Source organism: Corylus avellana, chromosome 3 (assembly GCF_965113065.1).
Source record: "Corylus avellana chromosome 3, dhCorAvel1.hap1.2, whole genome shotgun sequence".
NCBI classification, from domain to species: Eukaryota; Viridiplantae; Streptophyta; class Magnoliopsida; order Fagales; family Betulaceae; genus Corylus; species Corylus avellana.
In genome coordinates, this window is record NC_142492.1 from 33965848 (window position 1) to 33988809 (window position 22962).

Consider the following 22962-nt stretch of genomic DNA (forward strand, 5'->3'; position numbering starts at 1 on the left):
AAAAAAATAATTTTTCTAAACTTCAGAAATGTTAAATCTTGTGTCACGTGAAATTGGCAAAAGAGTCCTGCTCAAATTTTATGATTTTTTTTTTCTTTTTCTTTTAATTAATAAATGATTAAATCATATAAATGATAATAAATTTATGCGTAGCAATGTTATTTACTTTTACTTGTATGTAATATTTATCAATTTTTTCCATAGCAAAATTCTCAATGTTAAAGTCCTAATCAAAGTTGGTCTGAATTAATATTTTCATTGTTTCTCTTTTTGTTTTAAAAGTAAACACTGCGGAAGCACTAGTATCCTTGGTTGCAGTGGAGTTTAGCAGGGATTGGGGATTGCCAGATATCATTCTTGAGGGAAATTCTCTTTAAGTAGTCCAAACTTTTCGTGAGTCTGGAATAAATTTCAAGCCATATGGACAGATTGTGGATGATGCTCGAGCAATTCTAGATACGCACCGGAGCTAGATGATCTCTCATGTTAAGTGGGAGGCGAACTCAGCGGCTCATCATTTAGCGAAATTTGCTCTCTCATGTCCTAATGAGCAAATATGGATGGAAGAGATACCCATACGTATTTATGATATTGTGTTAATAGAGCAATCTGCTCTTGCTGTTTAGAGCTTTATGTTATTGGCTACTTTCTATTTTGAGGAATAAAATCATTAATTTTTTAAAAAAGGTAGACACTGTGTCCAATCCAATTCAAGGTGTTTGTACCAAATTCATTAAGAATTTATAAATTATAAGAATTGAAAGATTATAAAGATTTTGTTGTTGGATCTGGCTTCTACTGCATAGAAGCGGTTATGCAAAATGGTACAGTTTTGCATAGCAGATCAAGTAAAGCTATGTCATTTTGCTCTTTTTCTTATTTAATAAGTAATAAAAATATTATATATATTCTTTGACTCACGCCGTTAGCACAAGAGATGGTAAATTTTGATGTTTGAAACCAAGAAGCACAGCTGCACAAGAGAAACCAAACTTGCAAGAGGCTTTGCTAGAGCCAGACTTGCAAGAGGCTTCGTCGGAGCCCGAGTGCCTATCATTCAAGAATCATGGATCTCTATGGTCATGGATTTAGCATAATTATATTTTCACACATACAATAGAAAGTATAATGGACAATTTTAGTTAGGTATGGGCCACGTGATGTGTGACATGCCAAAAAGTTGTTCGTTAAAGATTTAAGTGTTATAATTTGATTAATTTTTTTGGAATGATAGCACAGATGTAACTAGTGTTTTCCTTTAACAATTACATGGTACATTTTTCTTTTAAGTTAACATAAAATGTTAACGAAATGGGCAAACTGAAAGTGCAAGATAATTCAAGAAAATCGATTTTCACTTTTTAAAGTTTTTGAGACAATTTTTTTCCAAAAATTATAGAATAACATGAATGACAAAGAGCCCAAAGAGTTAAAAACACATTGGGGGCAGGTGTCCAAAGGACATCAATGCGCAAACTGTTTTTTCAAGCACTTGAACGGCTACACCGTAAACATATGGCATGGTGCATCTAGGAAACAATAACTTGGGTGCCCACCTTTTTTTTTAATTTTTATTTTTTTGGGGTTATTGGGTACCCACTTAGTAAAGACAAATTAGATCTTGTTGATAACATTTTTTATTTTGTTCTTTTATATTTTTATTTTTTTAAAAACAAAAATATTAACGACCGATACCCTCACAAAAATGGATTCGAATTTTCAACAATTCATAAGAGGGGGGAGGGTAATTCGAACTTGTGATTTCCGCTTCATTGGGCGTAGTCTCAACTGATTGAGCTACCTCTTGAGGACAATGTGAGAGAGTTCCTATGAAGCCCATATGCTCGAAATCTGCTTCATAATATATTTCTCACATTTATTACTTCTCGAATTACTAATAATTTGAGCATAAAAAATGTTAGAATTACTAACAAACATAGACTGCAATTGATGATCCCAATAAACAAACATGTCGGTTCCCATAACTAAGTAATACAATATGTGATGATTAAAGTGATAACAAGTGCCTACAATTATAGCTACCATTCCTTGATCATACATTTTGTATTTCACTTAGAAAAGAATTATCATTGTCAATTGATGAATTAATTGTGAATCTCTCTTACAAGAATTAAGTCCTACCAAACCACAAAAATAACAATGCAAGAAGAAACAGAAACAAAAGTAAATCATTGGAACATGTTTGAGTTTTTGAACTTTTCCATGATGATGGCCTTTTCTCACTCACCACAATCCAAAGTGATCACGCGGTAAGAATTCACAGAACTCCAAGAATAAATCCATATGACAAGCAAAAAGTACGGCTAACTGAAATAACAAATTAATCAATCAAATATTATGAGAGAAAATTAAGGAAGATGGAAGAAGATAAAGAATGAAAGCATAATAAGGTACCTCTTCTACCATTTTCTTTGCCCACTACGAAAACCTTGGAGAATTTTAAAATACTCTAAATAACGCTGGTAATCGTTGATGGCAAGACGATCCTATAATTGTGTATATATATATAAATATGAATTGAATTCATCAGAAGTGAATATGGATGCATGCATTTAATTAATTTACTACTTCTATTTCGTACCCCGAGTTTGGCATGAAAGACGGCTAAGTTGAATAGCTTTCTGAAACCATGGAAACCTTGAGCAAGTTGAATGTGATCATTGAATAACTCGTCAATCCTTGAACAAGTTACAACACAGTTATTCCTGTTAAAGTATTGATTAAATGATTAAATTTATCATTTTCTATCGGCTCAAGCTTTTGAAACAGCTTAAACTTTTGAAATAAATAATAATGATTTAACAACGTAATATAGCTCAAAATTGAATTAAAGAGTATGAAAGTAAGTGATGTGCATAGAGATTTTGTGGCAAGGAGATTCTGGCAGGTAAAAGTATAAAAGTATCCAATCATGTTATAGAAGTTTTATACTACAAAATTACAACAAATTCTAGACAATCCCTCATAAACGATCGATGCATGTGTTAAATACAGATTATTGTTTTATTTTAACATAAATTGAGGAATATATATATAGAAGTTGGCAAAAAGAAAAACGTAGAAGAAAGAAAGAACCTTTGTTCTTCGTCGTGATCGTTAAGTATTTGCTTAAAACGATCGATCATATACTTCTCCGTTGTTGCAGTCCCTCACTAACTTCATAAATTTAGATCTTTCCCTTAACAGGCTCCTAGTGCAAGCAATCAAACAAAGAGTACATATACGTCAAATCAATAACAGAAGATCATTAATAAAACGAAAATTAAAGAAAGAAAGAAAGAAATTAAAGAACAAATTTTGGAGAGAAAAGAGAAGAAGGCCATAGAGATGTAGCGGCTTACGGTAAGCGGCGGACGTCAATCGGCATTTTTGCGAGTTGCAAGCAGAGGTGACGAATCTTTGAGGAGGGAGAGAGATTGATTCTGATTTTCTGTGGCTGTTTGAGTTGAGCAAGTTGGCGCCTCAATCTTAAACTAACTCTATATATATATACGACACGTTGGTCATCGGCCGTTTTTATTTTGGGTCTTAGTTGGGTCGGGTCATTCTGATTTCTGACCCATCTTTAGGATGGGTTAAAAAATTTGAGCGAGTATTCTGTGAGGTTGTGGTAGAAAGTAGAAACTCACTCTTTTTGTCATTTTGTGTGCACCATTAAGTGAGTGACAAATTAGCTCGGAACAAATTAAACAAAAAGTATTGAATACACCAGATTATACCAACCTCACGCTGAACATCCCGGAACAAACACAGGAAAACAACCGCCACCTGAGAGAAGCTTCATCGCCCAGGCCGAGCCCCACCACCGCACCTTCAGATTTTCCATGAAACCACCGCCACCTAAGACAAACTTCACCGACCAGAGTCGGACCACGCCGCCACTGCTCAGGCCGAGGCGAACCCTACCGGATATCTGAGAAAAACCCATCACCACCTCTGAAAAGCACCACCAAAACCGCCTGGCCGGACCAACGCCACCTCACGCCGCTAATCAAACGGTTCAACCAAACAAACAAACCATATATCGTCCGAAGAGTTTAAATTCAATATAACCCAGATGAAATTAACTAAAATCAACATCGAAATTCACAAGATAGGGTCAGGTTACCCACCAAGAAGGGTTCAATTCAATTCAACAACCCAAAATCGTCGTAAAAGAGTTGGGGTTTCTAAGCATTTTCTAGAGAATTCAAGCCACCGGCGACGACGATGGAGACACGAGCGGTGGCGTTCGCCCTGGGCGGCATTCGGAGGAGGTCGGCGGGCGGCTTTTGGCTGGCGTGGCTGTGGGAGTTTTCTCTAAAGAGTGACGAGAGAGAGTTTCTACGGTAGTTTTTTTGTTTTTGTTTCCGTAGACGAGGGACTAAGAGCATAAGCTCATTCAAATAGATTTTTTTTAAGTATTAAAAGCATTTTTAAATTTTTCAAACACAATAAAAAAAAAGTCTTAAAGGGTTTAATCTAAATGTTAATATAAAATGTCTAAAAACAAACAATATACAGATTATCCGGCCACCCCAAAAAAAGAGGAAAAAAAAAAAAAAAACTCATTTCACGGAATGGGTTTTGAGAGTGGCCGAACCACCCTCAAGCTAGGGCTTGGGGCTGGTTTCGGCAACCCCCATACCGACCGTAGGGGTTGGCCGAAACCACTCCCAAGCCCTTGGGAGTGGTTCGGCCACCTCCAAAACCAATTCTGTGAATGGTTTTTTTTTTTTTTTGGCCTTTTAGGGGTGGCTGGACCACTCCCTTAGCCATGGGGGTGGTTCGATCACCCCCAGACCGGCCATGGGGTGGCTCCAGCCACCTTGATTTTCTTCTTCTTCTTCTTCTTTTAATAAATAATTTTAATGCCCAAAACGGCGTCATTTTGGGTTGGGTGAGTGTTGTAGTTTTCGAGTGAGGGTATAATGGGTATAAAAAGTCAAACCGTTTGAGTTTAACGCTGAAAACTAACAGATGGGTCCAAAGTGATAAAAATTGAAAGTTTAGGAGTCCAAAGTGAGAGATTTGAAAGTTTAGGGAGGGTTTGTAAAATCGGCTGGAGGTTCAGATGGCTAAAGTAAAGTTTCCCCTAAATTGTAAGGATTGAAAGATTACAAAGATTTTGTTTGTTAATGCCAAGAAATATTTTTTGTTTTTGATTTGAAAATATATTTTGATGTGATATAAATATAAAAATTGTTTTAGTGTGTTTTATAAATATTTTTTGTTTGAGTTGTTATCAATGTTTTTAATTTAAAAAGATTAAAAAAAAGAGAATGTGAAGTCCACTTAACTCGTTCAAATTACCATCCCAATGACAATTTATTCTCCAAACTATCAATTGCGACAATTTACCTCAAAAACTACCAAAACAATGACAATGTACCTCAAATTTTAACAAAATGATGAAATTAACTTTACTAAAATAAAAACAAAAAATTATTTTTTTTTTTCAATTTTTAAGGGTATTTTTGTTTTATTGAAAATTATATAGAGGTAATTTCGTCATTTTGATAGCATGGGGGGGCAGGGGGTACATTGTCATTGTTTTGGTGGTTTGAAGGGTAAATTGTCATAATTGATAGTTTTTGGGATAAATTGTCATTGAGTTGATAGTTTGAGGGGGTTAAGTAGATTTTACCAAAAAAAAATCTTTGTTGAGAAAATTACACTTTACTCCCCCTAAAGTTGGCAGCGTTTTTTAATTCGAATAAAAAAGTTTCAATTTTTGCAATTCACCCCTTCAAAGTTTTAATTTTTTTTCAATTCAGCCATTCCGTGAGTCAAAGCCGCTTTGACTAACGGAATGACTTTTTTTCTTCTGCAAAATGCCCCCACCCTCATCAATTCAATTACTAAAAACTACCTTCACCTAAATGGGCAATCTCTGACGCAAAACCCAGACGTTGCTCTTGAGCTTCACGATCACCTTGTATGAGGGGGTGCCCTTCAATAAAGTTTGATAATAGAAAGAATTTACAACTTATGGTAGTCTGAATGCTAGGTTCTATGGGACAACTTACCCCTTCTACACCAGCATATGCTGCGACTCTTGGTAAATTTGCTAGATTTCCTTTGCTTTTAGTTAAAGAAGAAGAAGAAGCATAGATTGTTGGTGTTATGGTTGTACAGGGCGGGGTGGCGTGTCCATATGGATTTTCAGGTTCTTTGTGTTTCACTGCTGTGAGGTTCTCTCTATCTCTGCTTTGCTCTGAGTAAGGGAAGATCCACGAACTCCACGAACTGCAGATCTTCCCCTACCAACAGCATAGACCAATCTATTGCATGGGTTGATTCACTGTAATGGGTTTGGTCATCTACTCTATATTAATGGAATTGGGAGGGTCTAGGTATCTCTGCAGCGGAGAAATCATGAATCTTTGAGATTAAATCTGCACAAATCTCCAGACCCGGTAATGAAAATCCCTAAATGATCGAAATGATCGAACGGAGAGAGAGAACAGGGATGGGGGCATTTTGGAGAAAAAAAAAGTCCAACAGTGATCACGTGTGAACTGAATTGAAAAAAATCGAAACTTTGGTAGGGTAGATTGCAAAAATTGAAACTTTGTTATTCGAATTGAAAAACGCTGCCAACTTTGAGGGGTAAAGTATAATTTTCCCAAAAATTTAATAAACGAAGCCAAACTTATTAATTTATGGGGGTAATTTCATTGAATATCCTTGGACTTCTACCCGATTTGACAAAGACTTTTCAAACTTCAAAATCTATCAATTTAATTTCCTGAACTTTCAATTGCTCTCAATTTGAACCCCTCCATCAAATTTAGGGTTTAGAAATACCAAAAAAGACCAAAATATCCCTGCTTATATTTTATTCTTTTAATAAAAAAAAGTTTTGGAATTAAGGGTAAAGTTGAAATTTTATAAAAAAGTTAGGGGTATAAACGTCATGTAACGTTTAAAATCTGACGGAAGTGTCCAAATTGATTGCAATTAAAAGTTTATGAGGTTAAATTGAGAGATTTTGAAGTTTAAAAATTTGTCAAATCAGATGAAAATTCATGAATTTTTAATAAAGTTACCCCTAATTTCTGCAGTGTCGGGTGAAAAAAGAGAGGAGATGCCAAAAAGAACAAACCTTCAATCAGAAAGCCCTTCCCCCTTCCCCGCATTGAATAAAAAATAAAATAAAATAAAATAAAACATACCTTCAATTAGCAAGTGTGAGTCAAATTAGATAAATATTTTAAACAATCTGAAATTTCTTTCCTACATGGCTGCTATTAAATGGAGAGAATCATATCATTGGCTCCGGTAATAATAAACACAACGTCCGCGTGGCAAAATTTTTTTTTTTAATATTAAAATATTATTAAAAAAAAATTACTTAGCGTGCATGAACTGTTCATGCACGCCGACATTGTGTGAATCACAACTCCATTGGCTATATGCGAGGCAAGGAGAAGCTACCTTTCAATATAATATAACAGAATATAGTATGGGATTTTTAATAATAATTTGCTAATTTTTTAAAAGGTGTTTTTTGTTTTTTTCTTTAAAAAGTATTATATTTCCTGGTCCTGCCGCCTGCTTATTGTCAAATTGGTCATGGGTCTCTATAGTCGTGATTTTTTATTTTTTATTTTTGTAAAAAAACCTAAGGGGGGCATAATTGTATTTTCAACACATGATAGAAGGTATAATGGACAATTTTAGTTTGGTATGGCCATGCAATGTGTGACATGCCAAAAAGTTGTTCCTTAAAGATTTACGTGTTATAATTTGATTAATTCTTTTGAAATTATAGCACAGATATAATTAATGTTTTTCCCTAACAGTTACATGGTACATTTTTCATCTAAGTTAACATAAAATGTTAACGAAATGGGCAAATTGAAAGTGCAAGATAATTTAAGAAAGTCGATTGTCGTTTTTTAAAGTTTTTGAGACGATTTTTTCCCAAAATTATAGAATAACATGAATGAGAAAGAGCCCAAGGGCTAAAAACACATTGGAGGCAGGTGTCCAAACTGTTTTTTAAAGCGCGTAAACATGTGGCACGGTGCATCTAGGAAATAATAACTTGGGTACCCACCATTTTTTTCTTTGGGGGGGGAAGACAAATTATATCTTGTTGACAGCGTTTTTTCTTTTGTACTTTTATATTTTTATTTTTTTAAAACAAAAATATTAACAAACGATACCCTCATAAAAATGAATTCGGATTTTCAACAATTTGTTGTTCGGATTGTTAGCAATCTGGACTGTAAATGTGAGAGAGTTCCTATGAAGCCCATTTGCACGAAATCTGCTTCATAATATCTTTCTCACATTTATTACTCCTCCAATTACTAATAATTTGAGTATAAAAAAATGTTAAAATTACTAACAATTTAAACATGGACTGCAATTGATAACCCCAATAAACAAACTTGTCGGTTCCCAGAACTAAGTAATACAATATGTGATGATTAAAGTGATAACAAGCGCCAACAATTATAGTCACCATTCCTTGATCATACATTTTCTATGTCACTTAGAAAAGAATTATCATTATCAATTGATGAATTAATTGTGAATCTCTCTTACAGGAATTAAATCTTACCAAACCACAAAAGTAACAATGCAAGAAGAAACAGAAACAAAAGTAAATCATTGGAACATGTTTGAGTTTTTGAACTTTTCCGTGATGATGGCCTTTTCTCACTCACCAAAATCAAAGTCATCCGGTAAGAATTCACAGAACCCCAAGAATAAATCCATATGACCAGTAAAAAGTATGGCTAACTGCAATAACAAATTAATCAAATATTATGAGAGAAAATTAATTAAGGAATATGAAGAAGATAAAGAATGATTAATGCATGATAAGGTAATTAAGGTATACCTCTTCTACCATTTTCGCCATGCTCTTCTGCCCACTACGAAAGCCTTCGAGAATTTCAAAATAGTCTAAATAACGCTGGTTATCGTTGATGGCAAATCGATCCTATAATTGTGTGTGTGTATATATATATATATATCAAATTCATCAGAAGCATGAGAAGTGAATATGGATACATGCATTTAATTTATTTACTGCTTCTATTTCGTACCTCGAGTTTGGCGTGATAGACGGTTGAGTTGAATATCTTTTTGAAACCAGGGAAACCTTGAGCAAGTTGAATGTGATCATTGAATAACTCGTCAATCTTTGAAGAAGTTTCAGCACAGCTATTTCTGTTAAATTATTGATTAAATGATTAAACTTATCATTTTTTATCGGCTCAAACTTTTCGGACCGCTTAAACTTTTGAAATAAATGATAATTTAACAATTCCTACACGATACATAATGTAGCTCAAAATTGAATTAAAGAGTTTGAAAATAAGTGATGTGCATAGAGATTTTGACGTTATAATTATATACTAACACTGTCGCAAAGAGATTCTGGCATGTAAAAGTATACAAGTATCCAATCATGTTATAGACGTTTTATACTACAAAATTACAACAAATTCTTGACAATCCCTCATAAACGATCGATGCATGCGTTGATAAGACTATATTATATATACAGATTATTGTTTTATTTTAACATAAAATTGAGGAATATTTATATATATATAGATAGAAGTTGGCAAAAGAAAAAGCAGAAGAAAGAAAGAACCTTCGTTCTAGTTGATCTTTAAGTATTTGCTTAAAACGATCATATACTTCTCCGTTGTTGTACTCCCTCACTAGCTTCACAAATTTAGAGCTTTCCCTTAACAGGATCCTAGTGCAAGCATAGATATACGTCAAATCAATAACAGAAAATAATTAATAAACGAAAATGAAAGAAAGAAAGAAAGAAAGAAACTAAAGAACAAATTTTGGAGAGAAAAGAGAAGGGGGCTTACGGTGAGCGGCGGACGTCAATCGCCATTTTTGCGAGTTGCAAGCAGAGATGACGAATCTTTGAGGAGGGAGAGAAATTGATTCTGATTTTCTGTGGCTGTTTGAGTTGAGCAAGTTGGCGCCTCAATCTTAAACCAACTCTATATATATATATATATATATATATATATATATATATATACGACACGTTGGTCATCGGCATCGGCCGTTTTTATTTTGGGTCTTAGTTGGGTCGGGTCATTCTGATTTCTGACCCATCTTTAGGATGGGTTAAAAAATTTGAGCGAGTATTCTGTGAGGTTGTGGTAGAAAGTAGAAACTCACTCTTTTTGTCATTTTGTGTGCACCATTAAGTGAGTGACAAATTAGCTCGGAACAAATTAAACAAAAAGTATTGAATACACCAGATTATACCAACCTCACGCTGAACATCCCGGAACAAACACAGGAAAACAACCGCCACCTGAGAGAAGCTTCACCGCCCAGGCCGAGCCCCACCACCGCACCTTCAGATTTTCCATGAAACCACCGCCACCTAAGACAAACTTCACGACCAAGAGTCGGACCACGCCGCCACCGCTCAGGCCGAGGCGAACCCTACCGGATATCTGAGAAAAACCCATCACCACCTCTGAAAAGCACCACCAAAACCGCCAGGCCGGACCAACGCCACCTCACGCCGCTAATCAAACGGTTCAACAAAACAAACCCACAAACCATATATCGTCCGAAGAGTTTAAATTCACTATAACCCAGATGAAATTAACTAAAATCAACATCGAAATTCACAAGATATGGTCAGATTACCCACCAAGAAGCATTCAATTCAATTCAACAACCCAAAATCGTCGTAAAAGAGTTGGGGTTTCTCAGCCTTTTCTAGAGAAATCCAGCCACCGGCGACGACGAAGGAGAGACACGAGCGGTGCGCTCGTCCTGGGCGGCATTCGGAGGTCGGTGTTCTGAGGAGGGTGGCGGTCGGCTTTTGGCGGGCGTGGCTGTGGGAGTTTTCTCTAAAGAGTGACGAGAGAGAGATTTTACGGTAGTTTTTTTGTTTTTGTTTCCGTAGACGAGGGATTAAGAGCATAAGCGCTTTTAATGTTTTGTTTTTACTAGATGAAATTTTTTTTTTTTTTTTTTTTAAATAAATTCATTAAGTATTAAAAGCACTTTTAAATCAAACACAATTATAGGGTTTAATCTAAATGTTAACATAAAATGCATAAAAACAAACAATCTACAGAAAATGACCACCCCTTGGCCATGGCGGTGGTTTGATCACCCCCATACCGGCCATGGGGGTAACTCCAACCACCCCATTTTTCTTCTTCTTCTTTTATTTATTTATTTATTTTTTTAAATAAATAATTTTAATGTCCAAAATGACGTCATTTTGGGCTGTGTGGGTGTTGTAGTTTTGGGGCTCAAAACGGTGTAATTTTTGGGTGAGGATATAATGGGCATAAAAAGTCAAACCGTTTGAGTTTAACGTTGAAAACTAACAGAGGGGTCCAAAATGATAGAAATTGAAAGTTTAAGGGTTTAAAGTGAGAGATTTGAAAATTCAGGAGGAGTTTGTAAAATCGGTTGAAAGTTCCGAAAGACAAAGTGAAGTTTCCCCTAAATTATATGAATTGAAAGATTACAAAGATTTTGTTTGTTAAATCTTTTGAATCTTTGGGGGTGCCCTCAAAGACCAACATGGCTCCGCCATTGACCAATTGGAATAACCGGATACTAACTGGTAATCAGCCGGTTATTACATAATCGGGTAACTGGTAGCTGGTTGCCGGTTTCGGTTTTCTAAATTTAATAACTAGGTACCTTGGTTGCGATTACCAATTTTAGCCAATAACCAATAACCGAGACCAAGCCGACACCCCATGCCAAACTCATGAAAGTATAAAATAATTTAAGAAACCCTTTTAAAGTTTGGTGGGATGAGTACAATTTGACTTCCACCTTTTTTTTCAATCTTTTTGCTCCCACATTGGATAACTAAGCGAATAATCTTTTCATAATAGAGTTGCAACCAATAAGTGAGAATTGCCGAGTCCAATAGCGCGGGCTTGTGACTAGGGGTGTCTGTAGTGCCCAAGAATTTTCAAAATTATTTAAATAGATTATTTCGATAATGATGTTATTTTAATATCCATTGTAGCTAAGGATTTTAATTATTGGGAAATTTATGGTGTTACAGAGAGTGGTAATTAAAGAATGGTAATTGGTGAAATAATAGGATAGTAAATGGTAGGAAGAATTATATGGGTAGGTAGAATAGTAAAGGTAGAATAGTCAATGGTAGGTATAAGGAGGGTAGAATTTTGAATAAGAAGGTAGAATAGTCAATGGTAGGTATAAGGGAGGTGAAATTTTGAATAAGAAGGTAGAATAGTCAATGATAGGTATAAGGAGGGTAGAATTTTAAATAAGAATGTAGAATAGTCAATTGTAGGTATACTAAGTGGGTAGGTGGAATAGTAAAATAAGGGTGTAATTGTAAATTGAAGGTAGAATAGTATTTGATTTTCTCCTATAAATAGAACTCTTCTCCTTCACAATTTCACTACTCCTATCTCATCTCTTGCACATATTCTTCCTTCTTCCGCTTTTTACTCGGTCTTTCTTCTTTCTAAGAGTGTTTACTCAGAATAGAGAGAGAAAGGGCGAGACAAAGCGCTACAAGAAAGAAAGAACACAAGAGATAGCGGACTTTAGAAATTAGTTTCAAAAGATATACTAGTGGTGTTAGTCAGATTGGAGCAAACTAGATTCCTTCAGACCACTTTTAGTTTCAGTCTAGAGGTAAGTAAATTCACTACCCTTTCTAAAATTACTTCTTGTCATGCTATTTATTAATTCTTTAGTAAATTGTAAATGATTATTTTATTTACGTATTATGAAGTTATGTTGCATGCATAAAGGATTTTTAAAATAATTATCTAAAAAGTTTCTATTTATTTAAACGCTTTCTAAGTACAAAAAGTTTATATTTGAAAAGGTTTCCGCTTTGATAAAAGAAAGTTGAGAAATGATGATGATTATAAGAAAGAAAAATGATGATATACCCTCTTACATGTTGCCCTAAGATGCATAAAAAGAAGTACAAAGAAAAGTACAAGAGATAAGATAAATTTTTATGAAATGGGGGCACATGTATGGAGGAGAGTATTTTTGGCCCCAAGATAAGTAAGAATGAGAAGAGTTCGGTACCGATACTCGGATGGAGGCGAAACCACTGAAGGAGGTTATGCCAGAAGGTGGTATTCCATCAACCAGACCGTTGAGTGCACCAAGAAAGAGTTAATTGACGGTCGGGCATGGCTGTGGCCACAGTTCAGTGCCATGGTCACAGGACCCGCAACCCTCGTGCACATGGGTAACAGTGTACATGGGCCCTATTATGAGAAAATGATACTATAATTTCAACGATGATATGCTAAGATGATTTACAATGATGATTTATAATGATGCATTATGATGATGATTTATAAAGATGATTTACAACGATGATCTATTACTAGATGTAATAGTATGTATATGTTACGGGAGATGCAACCGTACATACATATATTATTATGGCTAGAAGTATATTTATTTGCGAAAATGATTTTCAAAACTGAGAACAAGGAGTAAAACTATTTATAGTTGTGGATTTTACTTGCTGAGCCCCCTTTGGGCTCATTCAGTTTTATTTCTTGTTTTCAGGTAGAAAGGACGCTGGAATAGGAGGCCGGAATGGGGGCGGGAATAATTATTAATTTTCAAAGTCTTTTCATATAAGTTATTGTAATAATATGATATTCCGCAACTAAAGTTTAATGTTTTCTAATTTCGCTTGTAATAAAATCTCTTGAAAAATGTTTTATACATTTATCGTATCCTTTAAAATCAAGTACTCTGATAGACCTTATAGATATTTGCAAAATTTTTGTTGTAAAAGAAGAAAAGTGGCAACCTCAGTCTTAACGGGCTGGGGATGTTATAGTGTCAATGCAGTTACGGTTAGTAGATTTTACTAACCGCAACCGCTAACCGCCGGTTAGCGGTTTGTGAAATAGATAACCGCCCGCTAACCGCTTTTTCAAAATTGAGCTTTTTTTTTTTTTGCTTTCTTTAAGGCTTTTTGGGCTTCTTTTTTTGCATTTTTTGGGCTTTCTTTTACCCTTTTTTTTTTTGTGTAATAATGCTTTAATTAAATTGTAATTATAAGTAATATATTGTTTAATTCAATTCAATCAATTATGATTATCATTTTACATGAATCATATGATTAACTTGTAGACTTATGACTTATGAGTTATATCATTTTATATATGTATTATTTATTATTATATAATCATATGATTTAATGATCAATTCATCATGTGATATAATCATATCAATTATAGTGATAATATATAAATTACTAAAATTATAATGATAATACATTAATACTTAAATTATGTTTATAAGTAACACATTGATCATTGTTTATACAAATTTGATATCATTGTCAATTATTTAATTTGATATTATATGAATTATATCATCATTGTACATTAATAGTATGATTTTCTTAAAGTCTTGAATAAAATATTTGAATTGTCATTGAATTATATAGTATTGATAGTATATATTTATATTATTCATATGCATATGTAGACTTATATAAACTTATAACATATATAGACTTATAAGTTTATAACATACATTGGAAATAAGTCTCTAGATATTTAATTGTTGTATTAGTATGAATTAGTATACTTATGAGTTATGTCATATTATATATGTATAATTTGTTATTATATAATCAAATGATTTAATGATCAATTGATAATTTGATATAATCATATAAATTATAGTGATAATATATTAATACTCAAATTGTGATTTAATTATTTTTTTAAAAAAATGTGATTTAATGATCAAGTGATTATATGATCATATAATCATATAAATTATAGTGATAATATATTAATACTCAAAAATTATAAAAATATATTATATAAAAAGATAGTTAGCGGTTATAACGATTAACGGACGATTTTTAACCGCCTACATTCACACCCCTACTTGTGACCCGGTTTAGGGGTTGGCTTTAGGAGAGCTTTGTGTTGCGCCATTGGTACATCTCTTGGGGTAGTTGGGCCCATCTCGGAGTAATGCTTGGGAGTTGGCTCTCGGCGTTTGTGAAACCCCACTGTCAACCTTATGATGCCCCGATGTACTTCCAGATTGGCTCTATTGAGCACACCCTAGCCCGCAGACCCAGCATTGGCTCACTTCAAGTCGACTTCCAACTTTTAGTTAATTTGTTTTTTTACCAAACATATATATTCAACTTAGTCCAAGATAAATTATTAGTAACCGTTTAAAATCCAGCAACAAAATGCACCCCAATAAGCAAATACCAAAACATCAATATTATCCAAGTAGTCAATCTGTCCAACCCAAAATATCACAAAAACAACACTGCCCAGCTTAAGTTGATAATTCATCAGTTCTCTTGTTTCTTCTCTGCCCAGTCACCATGACCTTGGATCCATCTCTTTTGGCACTGTTTCTCTCTTTTATCTCTGAGTACTTGCATTAATTTGTTTATCTGTCTTTCACATCTTGTTCTTGTGCTCTTTTATTTTAGACATAGCTGTGTGGATAATTGGTTTCAACTCGATAAAGTGAAGTCCATGACCATATTATGTTGATGCCTATTGTAATCCTATGAAAAGCTACTGGTTTTTACTTTCTGCTCCTTTGTCTCAGTGACTCCATCACTTAAGGTGGGGATTTCTGTTATCTACAACAAGAATGGCTTAAACTCCAGGAATGATTTTTTTTTTTTTAATGGCTTAAAAGAAAGAAAAAAAATATATATTACAACGATAGTCAATTGTCAATTGGGGTGGTCGGCCACCCACAATGTTTTTTTTTTTTAGTTTTGGAAAAAAATAGAAATTATATGGCTTTTTAGTAATTTTGGTTCAATTCCTATTATAAAATATGTGTTGATACCAAACTAAAGAGCTTGAATAATTATTCCATTTCAACTTCTTCTATTCTCAGTAAGACCTATTCTTTTTCCTTCAGAAATATTTACTCCGCAAACTAAACGGAGCCCGAATGTTAACATAAAATGTCTAAAAATGTTAAAGAAGGGGCCAAACTCATGGAAGTACAAAATAACTTAAGAAAGTGATCCATTTTTAAAGTTTGGTGGGACGACTACAAATTGTATGTCAGTGCCAAGGGAATAGTAATTTTCCCAAAAATTATAGAATACCAAGAATGAATAAGAGCCCAAGGGCTAAAAATATTGGGGCAGGTGTCCAATGGACATCAATGAGCAAACTGTTTTTTAAAGCACTTGAAACTGCTACGTCGTAAACATTAGGCATCATAATACGGGGTCCTATGCCTTCATAGGCTTGGACGAACTATGTTTTAAGTCAAGTTGAAGAGACAATAAGAACTAAGGATGGTTGCATGGTGCATCTAGGAAATAATAACTTGGGTACCCAGAGCCTTTTTTTTTTTTTTTTTTTTTTTTTTTGGGTTATTGGGCACCCACTTAAGTAAAGGCAAATTAGGTCTTGTTGATAACTTTTTTTTTTTTTTTTCTTTTCTTTTATATTTTAACAAACGATACCCTTACAAAAATATATTCGGATCTCTAGCAATTTGTTGTTCAAATTGTTAGCAATATAAAGTAAATGCAAATTAGGTCTTGTTGATAACATTTTTTTTTTTCTTTTCTTTTATATTTTAACAAACGATACCCTTACAAAAATAGATTCGGATCTCTAACAATTTGTTGTTCAAATTGTTAGCAATATGAAGTAAATGCAAATTAGGTCTTGTTGATAACATTTTTTTCTTTTCTTTTCTTTTATATTTTAACAAACGATACCCTCACAAAAATAGATTCAGATCTCTAGCAATTTGTTGTTCAAATTGTTAGCAATCTGAATTTTAAATATGAGAAAAAGTCCCTATAGAGCGCACCTACTTGAACAAGAAAGTGTGCGGCTCGAAACGTGCTTCATAATAACTTTCTCACATATATTACTACTTCAATTACTAACAATTTCAACATAAAAAATGTTAGAATCTTTAACATATAGAACCATATCTAAGACTTGGGGGAGACTACAATTGATGACCCCAATAAACAAACCTATCGGTTCCAGAACTAAGCAATACAATATGTGGTGATTAAAGTGATAGCAAGTGCCTACAATTATAGCTACCATTCCTTCATCATACAATTTCTATTTCACTTAGAAAAAAATTATCATTGTCAATTGTTGAATTAATTGTGAATCTCTCTTACAGGAATTAAGTCCTACCAAACCACAAAAGTAAAAATGCAAGAAGAAACAGAAACAAAAGTAAATCATTGGAACATGTTCGAGTTTTTGAACTTTCCATGATGATGGCCTTTTCTCAATCACCAAAATTAAAGCTAGTCACGCGGTAAGAATGCACAGAACTCCAAGAATAAATCCATATGACCAGCAAAATTTATGGCTAGCTGCAATAACAAATTAATCAAATATTATGAGAGAAAATTAAGGAAGATGGAACAAGATAAATAATGAATGCATGAAGATGGAAGAGGTAATTAAGGTATACCTCTTCTACCATTTTCTGCATGCTCTTCTGCCCACTACGATAGCCTCGGAGAATTTCAAAAAAGTTCAAATAACGCTGATTATCGTTGATGGCAAAATGATCCTGTAATTATATATATATATGAATTGAATTCATCAGAAGCATGAGAAGTGAATATGGATGCATGCGTTTAATTAATTTACTGCTTCTATCTCGTACCCAGAGTTTGGCATGATAATAGTTTAAGATGAATTCCTTGTTGAGACCATTGTAAAGTTCAACAAGTTGGATGTGACCATTGAATAACTCGCCAACTCTGGAAGAAGCTTCATAATAGTCAATCCTGTTAAAGTATTGATTAAATGATTAAACTTATCATTTTCTGCAAATTGAATTAAATGATGATTTAACAACTCTTACACGATACAAAATTGAATTAAAGAGTTTGAAAGTAAGTGATGTGCATAGGGATTTTGACATCATAATTAATAACACTGTCGCAAGGAGATTCTGGCATGTAAAAGTATACAAGTATCCAATCATGTTATAGAAGTTTTCTTGACAATCCCTATGCTCTTTTTCTCCCTCATAAACGATCGATGCATGTGTTAAATACAGATTATTGTTCTATTGTAACATAATATTGAGGAATATATATATATATAAGTTGGCAAAAGAAAAAGCAGAAGAAAGAAAGAACCTTTGTTGATCGTAATCTTGAATTATTTGGTTGAAAGGATCATATAATGCTCCGTTGTTGTACTCCCTCACTAACTTCACAAAGTCAGATACTTCTCTTAACAGGCTCCTAGTGCAAGCAATCAAACAAAGAGTACATATACGTCAAATCAATAAAAGAAAATAATTAATAAACGAAAATTAAGGAAAGAAAGAAAGAAATTAAAGAACAAATTTTGGAGAAAAAAAGAGAAGAAGGCCATAGAGATGCAGCGGCTTACGGTGAGATGTGGATGGTGATCACCATTTTTGCGAGTTGCAAGCAGAGAGACGAATCTTTGAGGATGGAGAGACGAATCTTTGAGGATGGAGAGAGATTGATTCTGATTTTCTATATTTATTTGAGTTGAGCAAGTTGGCGCCTCAATCTTAAACTAACTTTATATATATATATATATGACACGATGGTCATCGGCCGCTTTTATTTTGGGGTCTTACTTGGGTCGGGTCATTCTGATTTCTGACCCATCTGACCCATCTTTAGGATGGGTAAAAAAATTTGAGCGAGTCTTCTGTGAGGTTGTCGTACGTGGAAACTCACTCTTTTGAGAAGCTTCACCGCCCAGGCCAAACCCCACCGTGACCTTCAGATTTTCCATGAAACCACCGCCACCTGAGACAAACTTCACCACCCAGAGTCGGACCACGCCGCCACCGCTCATGCCAAACCCCACGGGGAATCTGAGAAAAAACCCATCACCACCTCTGAAAAGCCTCACCAAAACCGCCAGGCCGGACCAACGCCACCTCACGACGCTAATCAAACGGTTCAACCAAACAAACCCACAAACCACATATCGTCCGAAGAGTTTAAATTCACTATAACCCAGATGAAATTAACCAAAATCAACATCGAAATGCACAAGATATGGTCAGATTACCCACCAAGAATGGTTCAATTCCACAGCAACCCAAAATCGTCGTAAAAGTGTCGGGGTTTCTCTGTTTTTTTCTAGCGAAATCTAGCCACTGGTGACGACGAAGGAGACACGAGCGCTGGCGTTCGTCCTGGTCGGCATTCGTCGGAGGGCGGGGGCGCCTGTGGGAGTTTTCTCAAAGAGTGGAGAGAGAGAGTTCAGCGGTAGGTTTTTTTTCGCTTCCGTAGACGAGGGATTAAGGGTTCGTGCAAGATTCCAATTTTGTAAAAATAATTTTAGTTTTTAAAAGATAACTGAAAATGATATTGCAATTTAAAAAATATTTTATGGAAAAAATTTTACAATTTTTATAAGCAGGTTATGAAAGGTTCATTTCGCTTAACAAATATTTGATAAAAATATTTTTTAATATTTTAAAAAGTTGTGATTTCAAAAACATAATATTTAAAAATACAAAATTTTAAATCACATTTATTAAAACTGCAATTTTAAATAAACTCTAAAAAATTTAGTTACATTTGTTTTTATAAGGGAATAGTAATTTTTCCAAAAATTATAGAATAGCATTAATGAGAAAGAGCCCAAGGGCTAAAAAAAAACATTGGGGCAGGTGTCCAAAGGACATCAATGAGCAAACTGTTTTTTCAAGCACTTGAAACTGCTACGTCGTAAACATTAGGCATCATAATAAGGGGTCCTATGCCTTCATAGGCTTGGAGGAACTATGTTTTAAGTCAAGTTGAAGAGACAATAAGAACCAAGGATGGTGGCATGGTGCATCTAGGAAATAATTACTTGGGCACCCAACATTTTTTGTTTTTTGTTTTTTTTTTTTTTTGGGGGTTATTGGGTACCCACTTAGGTAAAGGCAAATTAGATCATGTTGTTGATAACATTTTTTTTTTCTTTTCTTTATATTTTAACAAACGATACTCTCACAAAAATAGATTTGGATCTCTAGCAATTTGTTGTTCGGATTGTTAGCAATTTGAATTTTAAATGTGAGAGAAAGTTTCTATAGAGCGCACCTACTTGAACAAGGTGTGCGGCTCGAAACGTGCTTCATAATAACTTTCTCGCATATATTACTACTCCAATTACTAACAATTTGAACATAAAAAAAAAAATGTTAGAATCTTTGACATATTGAACCATAACTAAGACTTGGAGGAGACTGCAATTGATGACCCCAATAAACAAACCTGTCGGTTTCCAGAACTAAGCAATACAATATGTGATGATTAAAGTGATAACTAGTGCCTACAATTATAGCTACCATTCCTTCATCATACAATTTCTATTTCACCTAGAAAAAAATTATCATTGTCAATTGATGAATTAATTGTGAATCTCTCTTACAGGAATTAAGTCCTACCAAACCACAAAAGTAAAAATACAAGAAGAAACAAAAAAAAAGTAAATCATTGGAACATGTTTGAGTTTTTAAACTTTCCATGATGATGGCCTTTTCTCAATCACCAAAATCAAAGTCACAAGGTAAGAATTCACAGAACTCCAAGAATAAATCCATATGACCAGCAAAAAGTATGGCTAGCTGCAATAACAAATTAATCAAATATTATGAGAGAAAATTAAGGAAGATGGAACAAGACAAATAATGAATGCATGAAGATGGAAGAGGTAATTAAGGTATACCTCTTCTACCATTTTCTTCATGCTCTTCTGCCCACTACGATAGCTTCGGAGAATTTTAAAATAGTCTAAATAACGCTGGCTATCGATAAAGCCAAAACGATCCTGTAATTGTATATATATATATATATATATATATATATATATATATATGAATCAAATTCATCAGAAGTATGAGAAGTGAATATGGATGCATGCATTTAATTAATTTACTGCTTCTATTTCGTACCCAGAGTTTGGCATGATAGTAATTTAACATGACTCGCTTTCTGAGACCATTGTAACCTTGAGTAAGTTGAATGTAATCCTTGAATAACTCGTGAACTCTTAAAGAAGCTTCATCAAGGTTATTCCTGTCAAAGTATTTATTAAATGATTAAACTTATCATTTTCTATTGGCTCAAGCTTTTGAGATAACTTAAACTTTTGAAATAAATGATGATTTAACAATTCCTACACAATACAAAATTGAATTAAAGAGTTTGAAAGTAAGTGATGAGCATGGAGATTTTGACATTATAATTAATAACACTGTCGCAAGGAGATTCTGGCATGTAAAAGTATACAAGTATCCAATCATGTTATAGGAGTTTTATACTACAAAATTACAACAACTTCTTGACAATCCCTATGCTCTTTTTCTCCCTCATAAACGATCAATGCATGTGTTAAATACAGATTATTGAGGAATATATATATATATATATATATAGAAGTTGGCAAAAGAAAAAGCAGAAGAAAGAAAGAACCTTTGTTCATCGAAATCTTGAAGTATTTGCTTAAAAGGATCACATAATTCTCCGTTGTTGTACTCCCTCACTAACTTCAGAAATTCATATATTTCCATTAACAGGCTCCTAGTGCAAGCAATCAAACAAAGAGTACATATACGTCAAATCAATAAAAGAAAATAATTAATAAACGAAAATTAAGGAAAGAAAGAAAAAAATTAAAGAACAAATTTTGGAGAGAAAAGAGAAGGCCATAGAGATGTAGCGGCTTACGGTGAGATGTGGACGGTAATCACCATTTTTGCGAGTTGCAAGCAGAGATGACAAATCTTTGAGGAAGGAGAGACGAATCTTTGAGGTGGGAGGGAGATTGATTGTATCTGTTTGAGTTGAGCAAGTTGGCGCTAAATCTTAAATTAACTCCATATATATATATGACACGTTGGTCCTCGGCCGAAATTATTTTTGGGTCTTACTTGGGTCGGGTCATTCTGATTTCTGACCCATCTGACACATCTTTAGGATGGGTTAAAAAATTGGAGCGAGTCTTCTGTGAGGTTGTCGTAGAAACTCACTCTTTTGAGAAGCTTCACCGCCCAGGCCAAACCCCACCGCACCTTCAGATTTTCCATGAAACCACCGCCTCCTGAGACAAACTTCACCGCCCAGAGTCGGACCACGCCGCCACCGCTCATGCCAAACCCCACCGGGAATCTGAGAAAAAAACCCATCACCACCTCTGAAAAGCCTCACCAAAACCGCCAGGCCGGACCAACGCCACCTCACGACGCTAATCAAACGGTTCAACCACACAAACCCACAAACCATATATCGTCCTAAGAGTTTAAATTCACTATAACCCAGATGAAATTAACCAAATTCAACATCGAAATGCACAAGATATGGTCAGATTACCCACCAAGAATGGTTCAATTCCACAACAACCCAAAATCGTCGTAAAAGTGTTGGGGTTTCTCTGTTTTTTCTAGCGAAATCTAGCCACCGGCGACGACGAAGGAGACACGAGCGCTGGCGTTCGTCCTTGTCGGCACTCGTCGGAGGTCGGTGTTAGGAGGAGGGCGGGGGCGCCTGTGGGAGTTTTCTCTAAGAGTGGAGAGAGAGAGAGAGATCGAGTTTTTACGGTAGGTTTTTTTTTTTCGTTTCCGTAGGCGAGGGATGAAGGGCGGCGCATTTGTTTTACTGACATTTGTTTTTCTATTTTCATGCTGACCTGTAAATTTCTTAACGAAAGACATACAAAGCTTCATTGAAGTTATTCACAAAAAATTTATTTGATAAAATGAATGGTATTGTATTGACTTGAGAATACAGGTGGCGGCTTTCTTTTTATTTATTTTTTAAAATTTAGGAATTCAAATTACTTTTACTGTTATATTTAAATAAACTCCAAAATAATTTTGTTATCATTTCTTTATATATATATATATTAAAATAAATGCTAAAAAGAATAAAGTAATTTAAATATTCTTTCAAATAAATACAAGAGGAAACACAACACT

The 22962-nt window shown here is 34.3% G+C and overlaps 3 protein-coding genes across 13 annotated transcripts; all 3 read right to left on the bottom strand.

Annotated features, from left to right (window-relative positions):
- Positions 1-1663: 1663 nt before the first annotated feature.
- LOC132174853 (paired amphipathic helix protein Sin3-like 6) lies at positions 1664-22590 on the bottom strand. 8 transcript variants are annotated; one of them, XR_015911719.1, is made up of 7 exons: positions 4134-4372; positions 3745-4008; positions 3363-3457; positions 3097-3211; positions 2603-2726; positions 2416-2507; positions 2041-2328 (listed from the first exon to the last, which is right to left on the bottom strand). XR_015911719.1 is itself a non-coding variant. In XM_088514640.1 (6 exons), coding segments are annotated over exons 1-6 (441 nt in total). In that variant the 5' UTR covers positions 21742-22590; the 3' UTR covers positions 1664-1850. The 8 variants fall into 8 exon arrangements, 3 of the variants coding, with proteins under 3 accessions (XP_088370766.1, XP_088370765.1, XP_059444491.1); XR_015911717.1 differs by having other exon boundaries at positions 3363-3500; XM_088514640.1 differs by lacking the exons at positions 2416-2507; positions 2603-2726; positions 3097-3211; ... (1 more) ...; positions 3745-4008; positions 4134-4372 and adding exons at positions 1664-1851; positions 20715-20816; positions 20941-21064; positions 21461-21568; positions 21716-22590 and having other exon boundaries at positions 2249-2328.
- On the bottom strand, positions 8470-10903 carry LOC132174852 (paired amphipathic helix protein Sin3-like 1). 4 transcript variants are annotated; one of them, XM_088514638.1, is made up of 7 exons: positions 10661-10903; positions 10268-10531; positions 9852-9946; positions 9620-9727; positions 9066-9189; positions 8858-8959; positions 8471-8757 (listed from the first exon to the last, which is right to left on the bottom strand). In XM_088514638.1, the coding sequence occupies exons 3-7, from the start codon at positions 9875-9877 to the stop codon at positions 8674-8676; spliced, it is 444 nt and encodes a 147-aa protein (XP_088370764.1). In that variant the 5' UTR covers positions 9878-9946; positions 10268-10531; positions 10661-10903; the 3' UTR covers positions 8471-8673. The 4 variants fall into 4 exon arrangements, with proteins under 4 accessions (XP_059442544.2, XP_088370764.1, XP_088370762.1 ...); XM_088514636.1 differs by having other exon boundaries at positions 9852-9989; XM_059586561.2 differs by lacking the exon at positions 9852-9946 and having other exon boundaries at positions 8470-8757.
- LOC132176440 (paired amphipathic helix protein Sin3-like 1) lies at positions 17097-19274 on the bottom strand. The gene is made up of 5 exons (XM_088514641.1): positions 18402-19274; positions 18143-18250; positions 17662-17785; positions 17464-17565; positions 17097-17362 (listed from the first exon to the last, which is right to left on the bottom strand). The coding sequence occupies exons 1-5, from the start codon at positions 18425-18427 to the stop codon at positions 17294-17296; spliced, it is 429 nt and encodes a 142-aa protein (XP_088370767.1). The 5' UTR covers positions 18428-19274; the 3' UTR covers positions 17097-17293.
- Positions 22591-22962: the final 372 nt, after the last annotated feature.

Bases quoted from the DNA above. Each gene is read 5' to 3' on its own strand.
- LOC132176440 (XM_088514641.1), bottom strand. From the start codon at position 18,427: ATGGTGATCACCATCCACATCTCACC. The intron at 18,251-18,401 runs GTAAGCCGCTGC...TGCTTGCACTAG, and splicing joins ATCACCATCCACATCTCACC to GAGCCTGTTAAGAGAAGTAT. The intron at 17,566-17,661 runs GTACGAGATAGA...ATATAATTACAG, and splicing joins ATTATCATGCCAAACTCTGG to GATCATTTTGCCATCAACGA.
- LOC132174852 (XM_088514636.1), bottom strand. The intron at 9,190-9,619 runs GTTCTTTCTTTC...ATAATTTAACAG, and splicing joins AAAGATCAACTAGAACGAAG to AAATAGCTGTGCTGAAACTT. The intron at 8,960-9,065 runs GTACGAAATAGA...ACACAATTATAG, and splicing joins TCTATCACGCCAAACTCGAG to GATCGATTTGCCATCAACGA.
- LOC132174853 (XM_088514639.1), bottom strand. From the start codon at position 21,741: ATGGTGATTACCGTCCACATCTCACC. The intron at 21,569-21,715 runs GTAAGCCGCTAC...TGCTTGCACTAG, and splicing joins ATTACCGTCCACATCTCACC to GAGCCTGTTAATGGAAATAT. The intron at 20,817-20,940 runs GTACGAAATAGA...ATACAATTACAG, and splicing joins ACTATCATGCCAAACTCTGG to GATCGTTTTGGCTTTATCGA.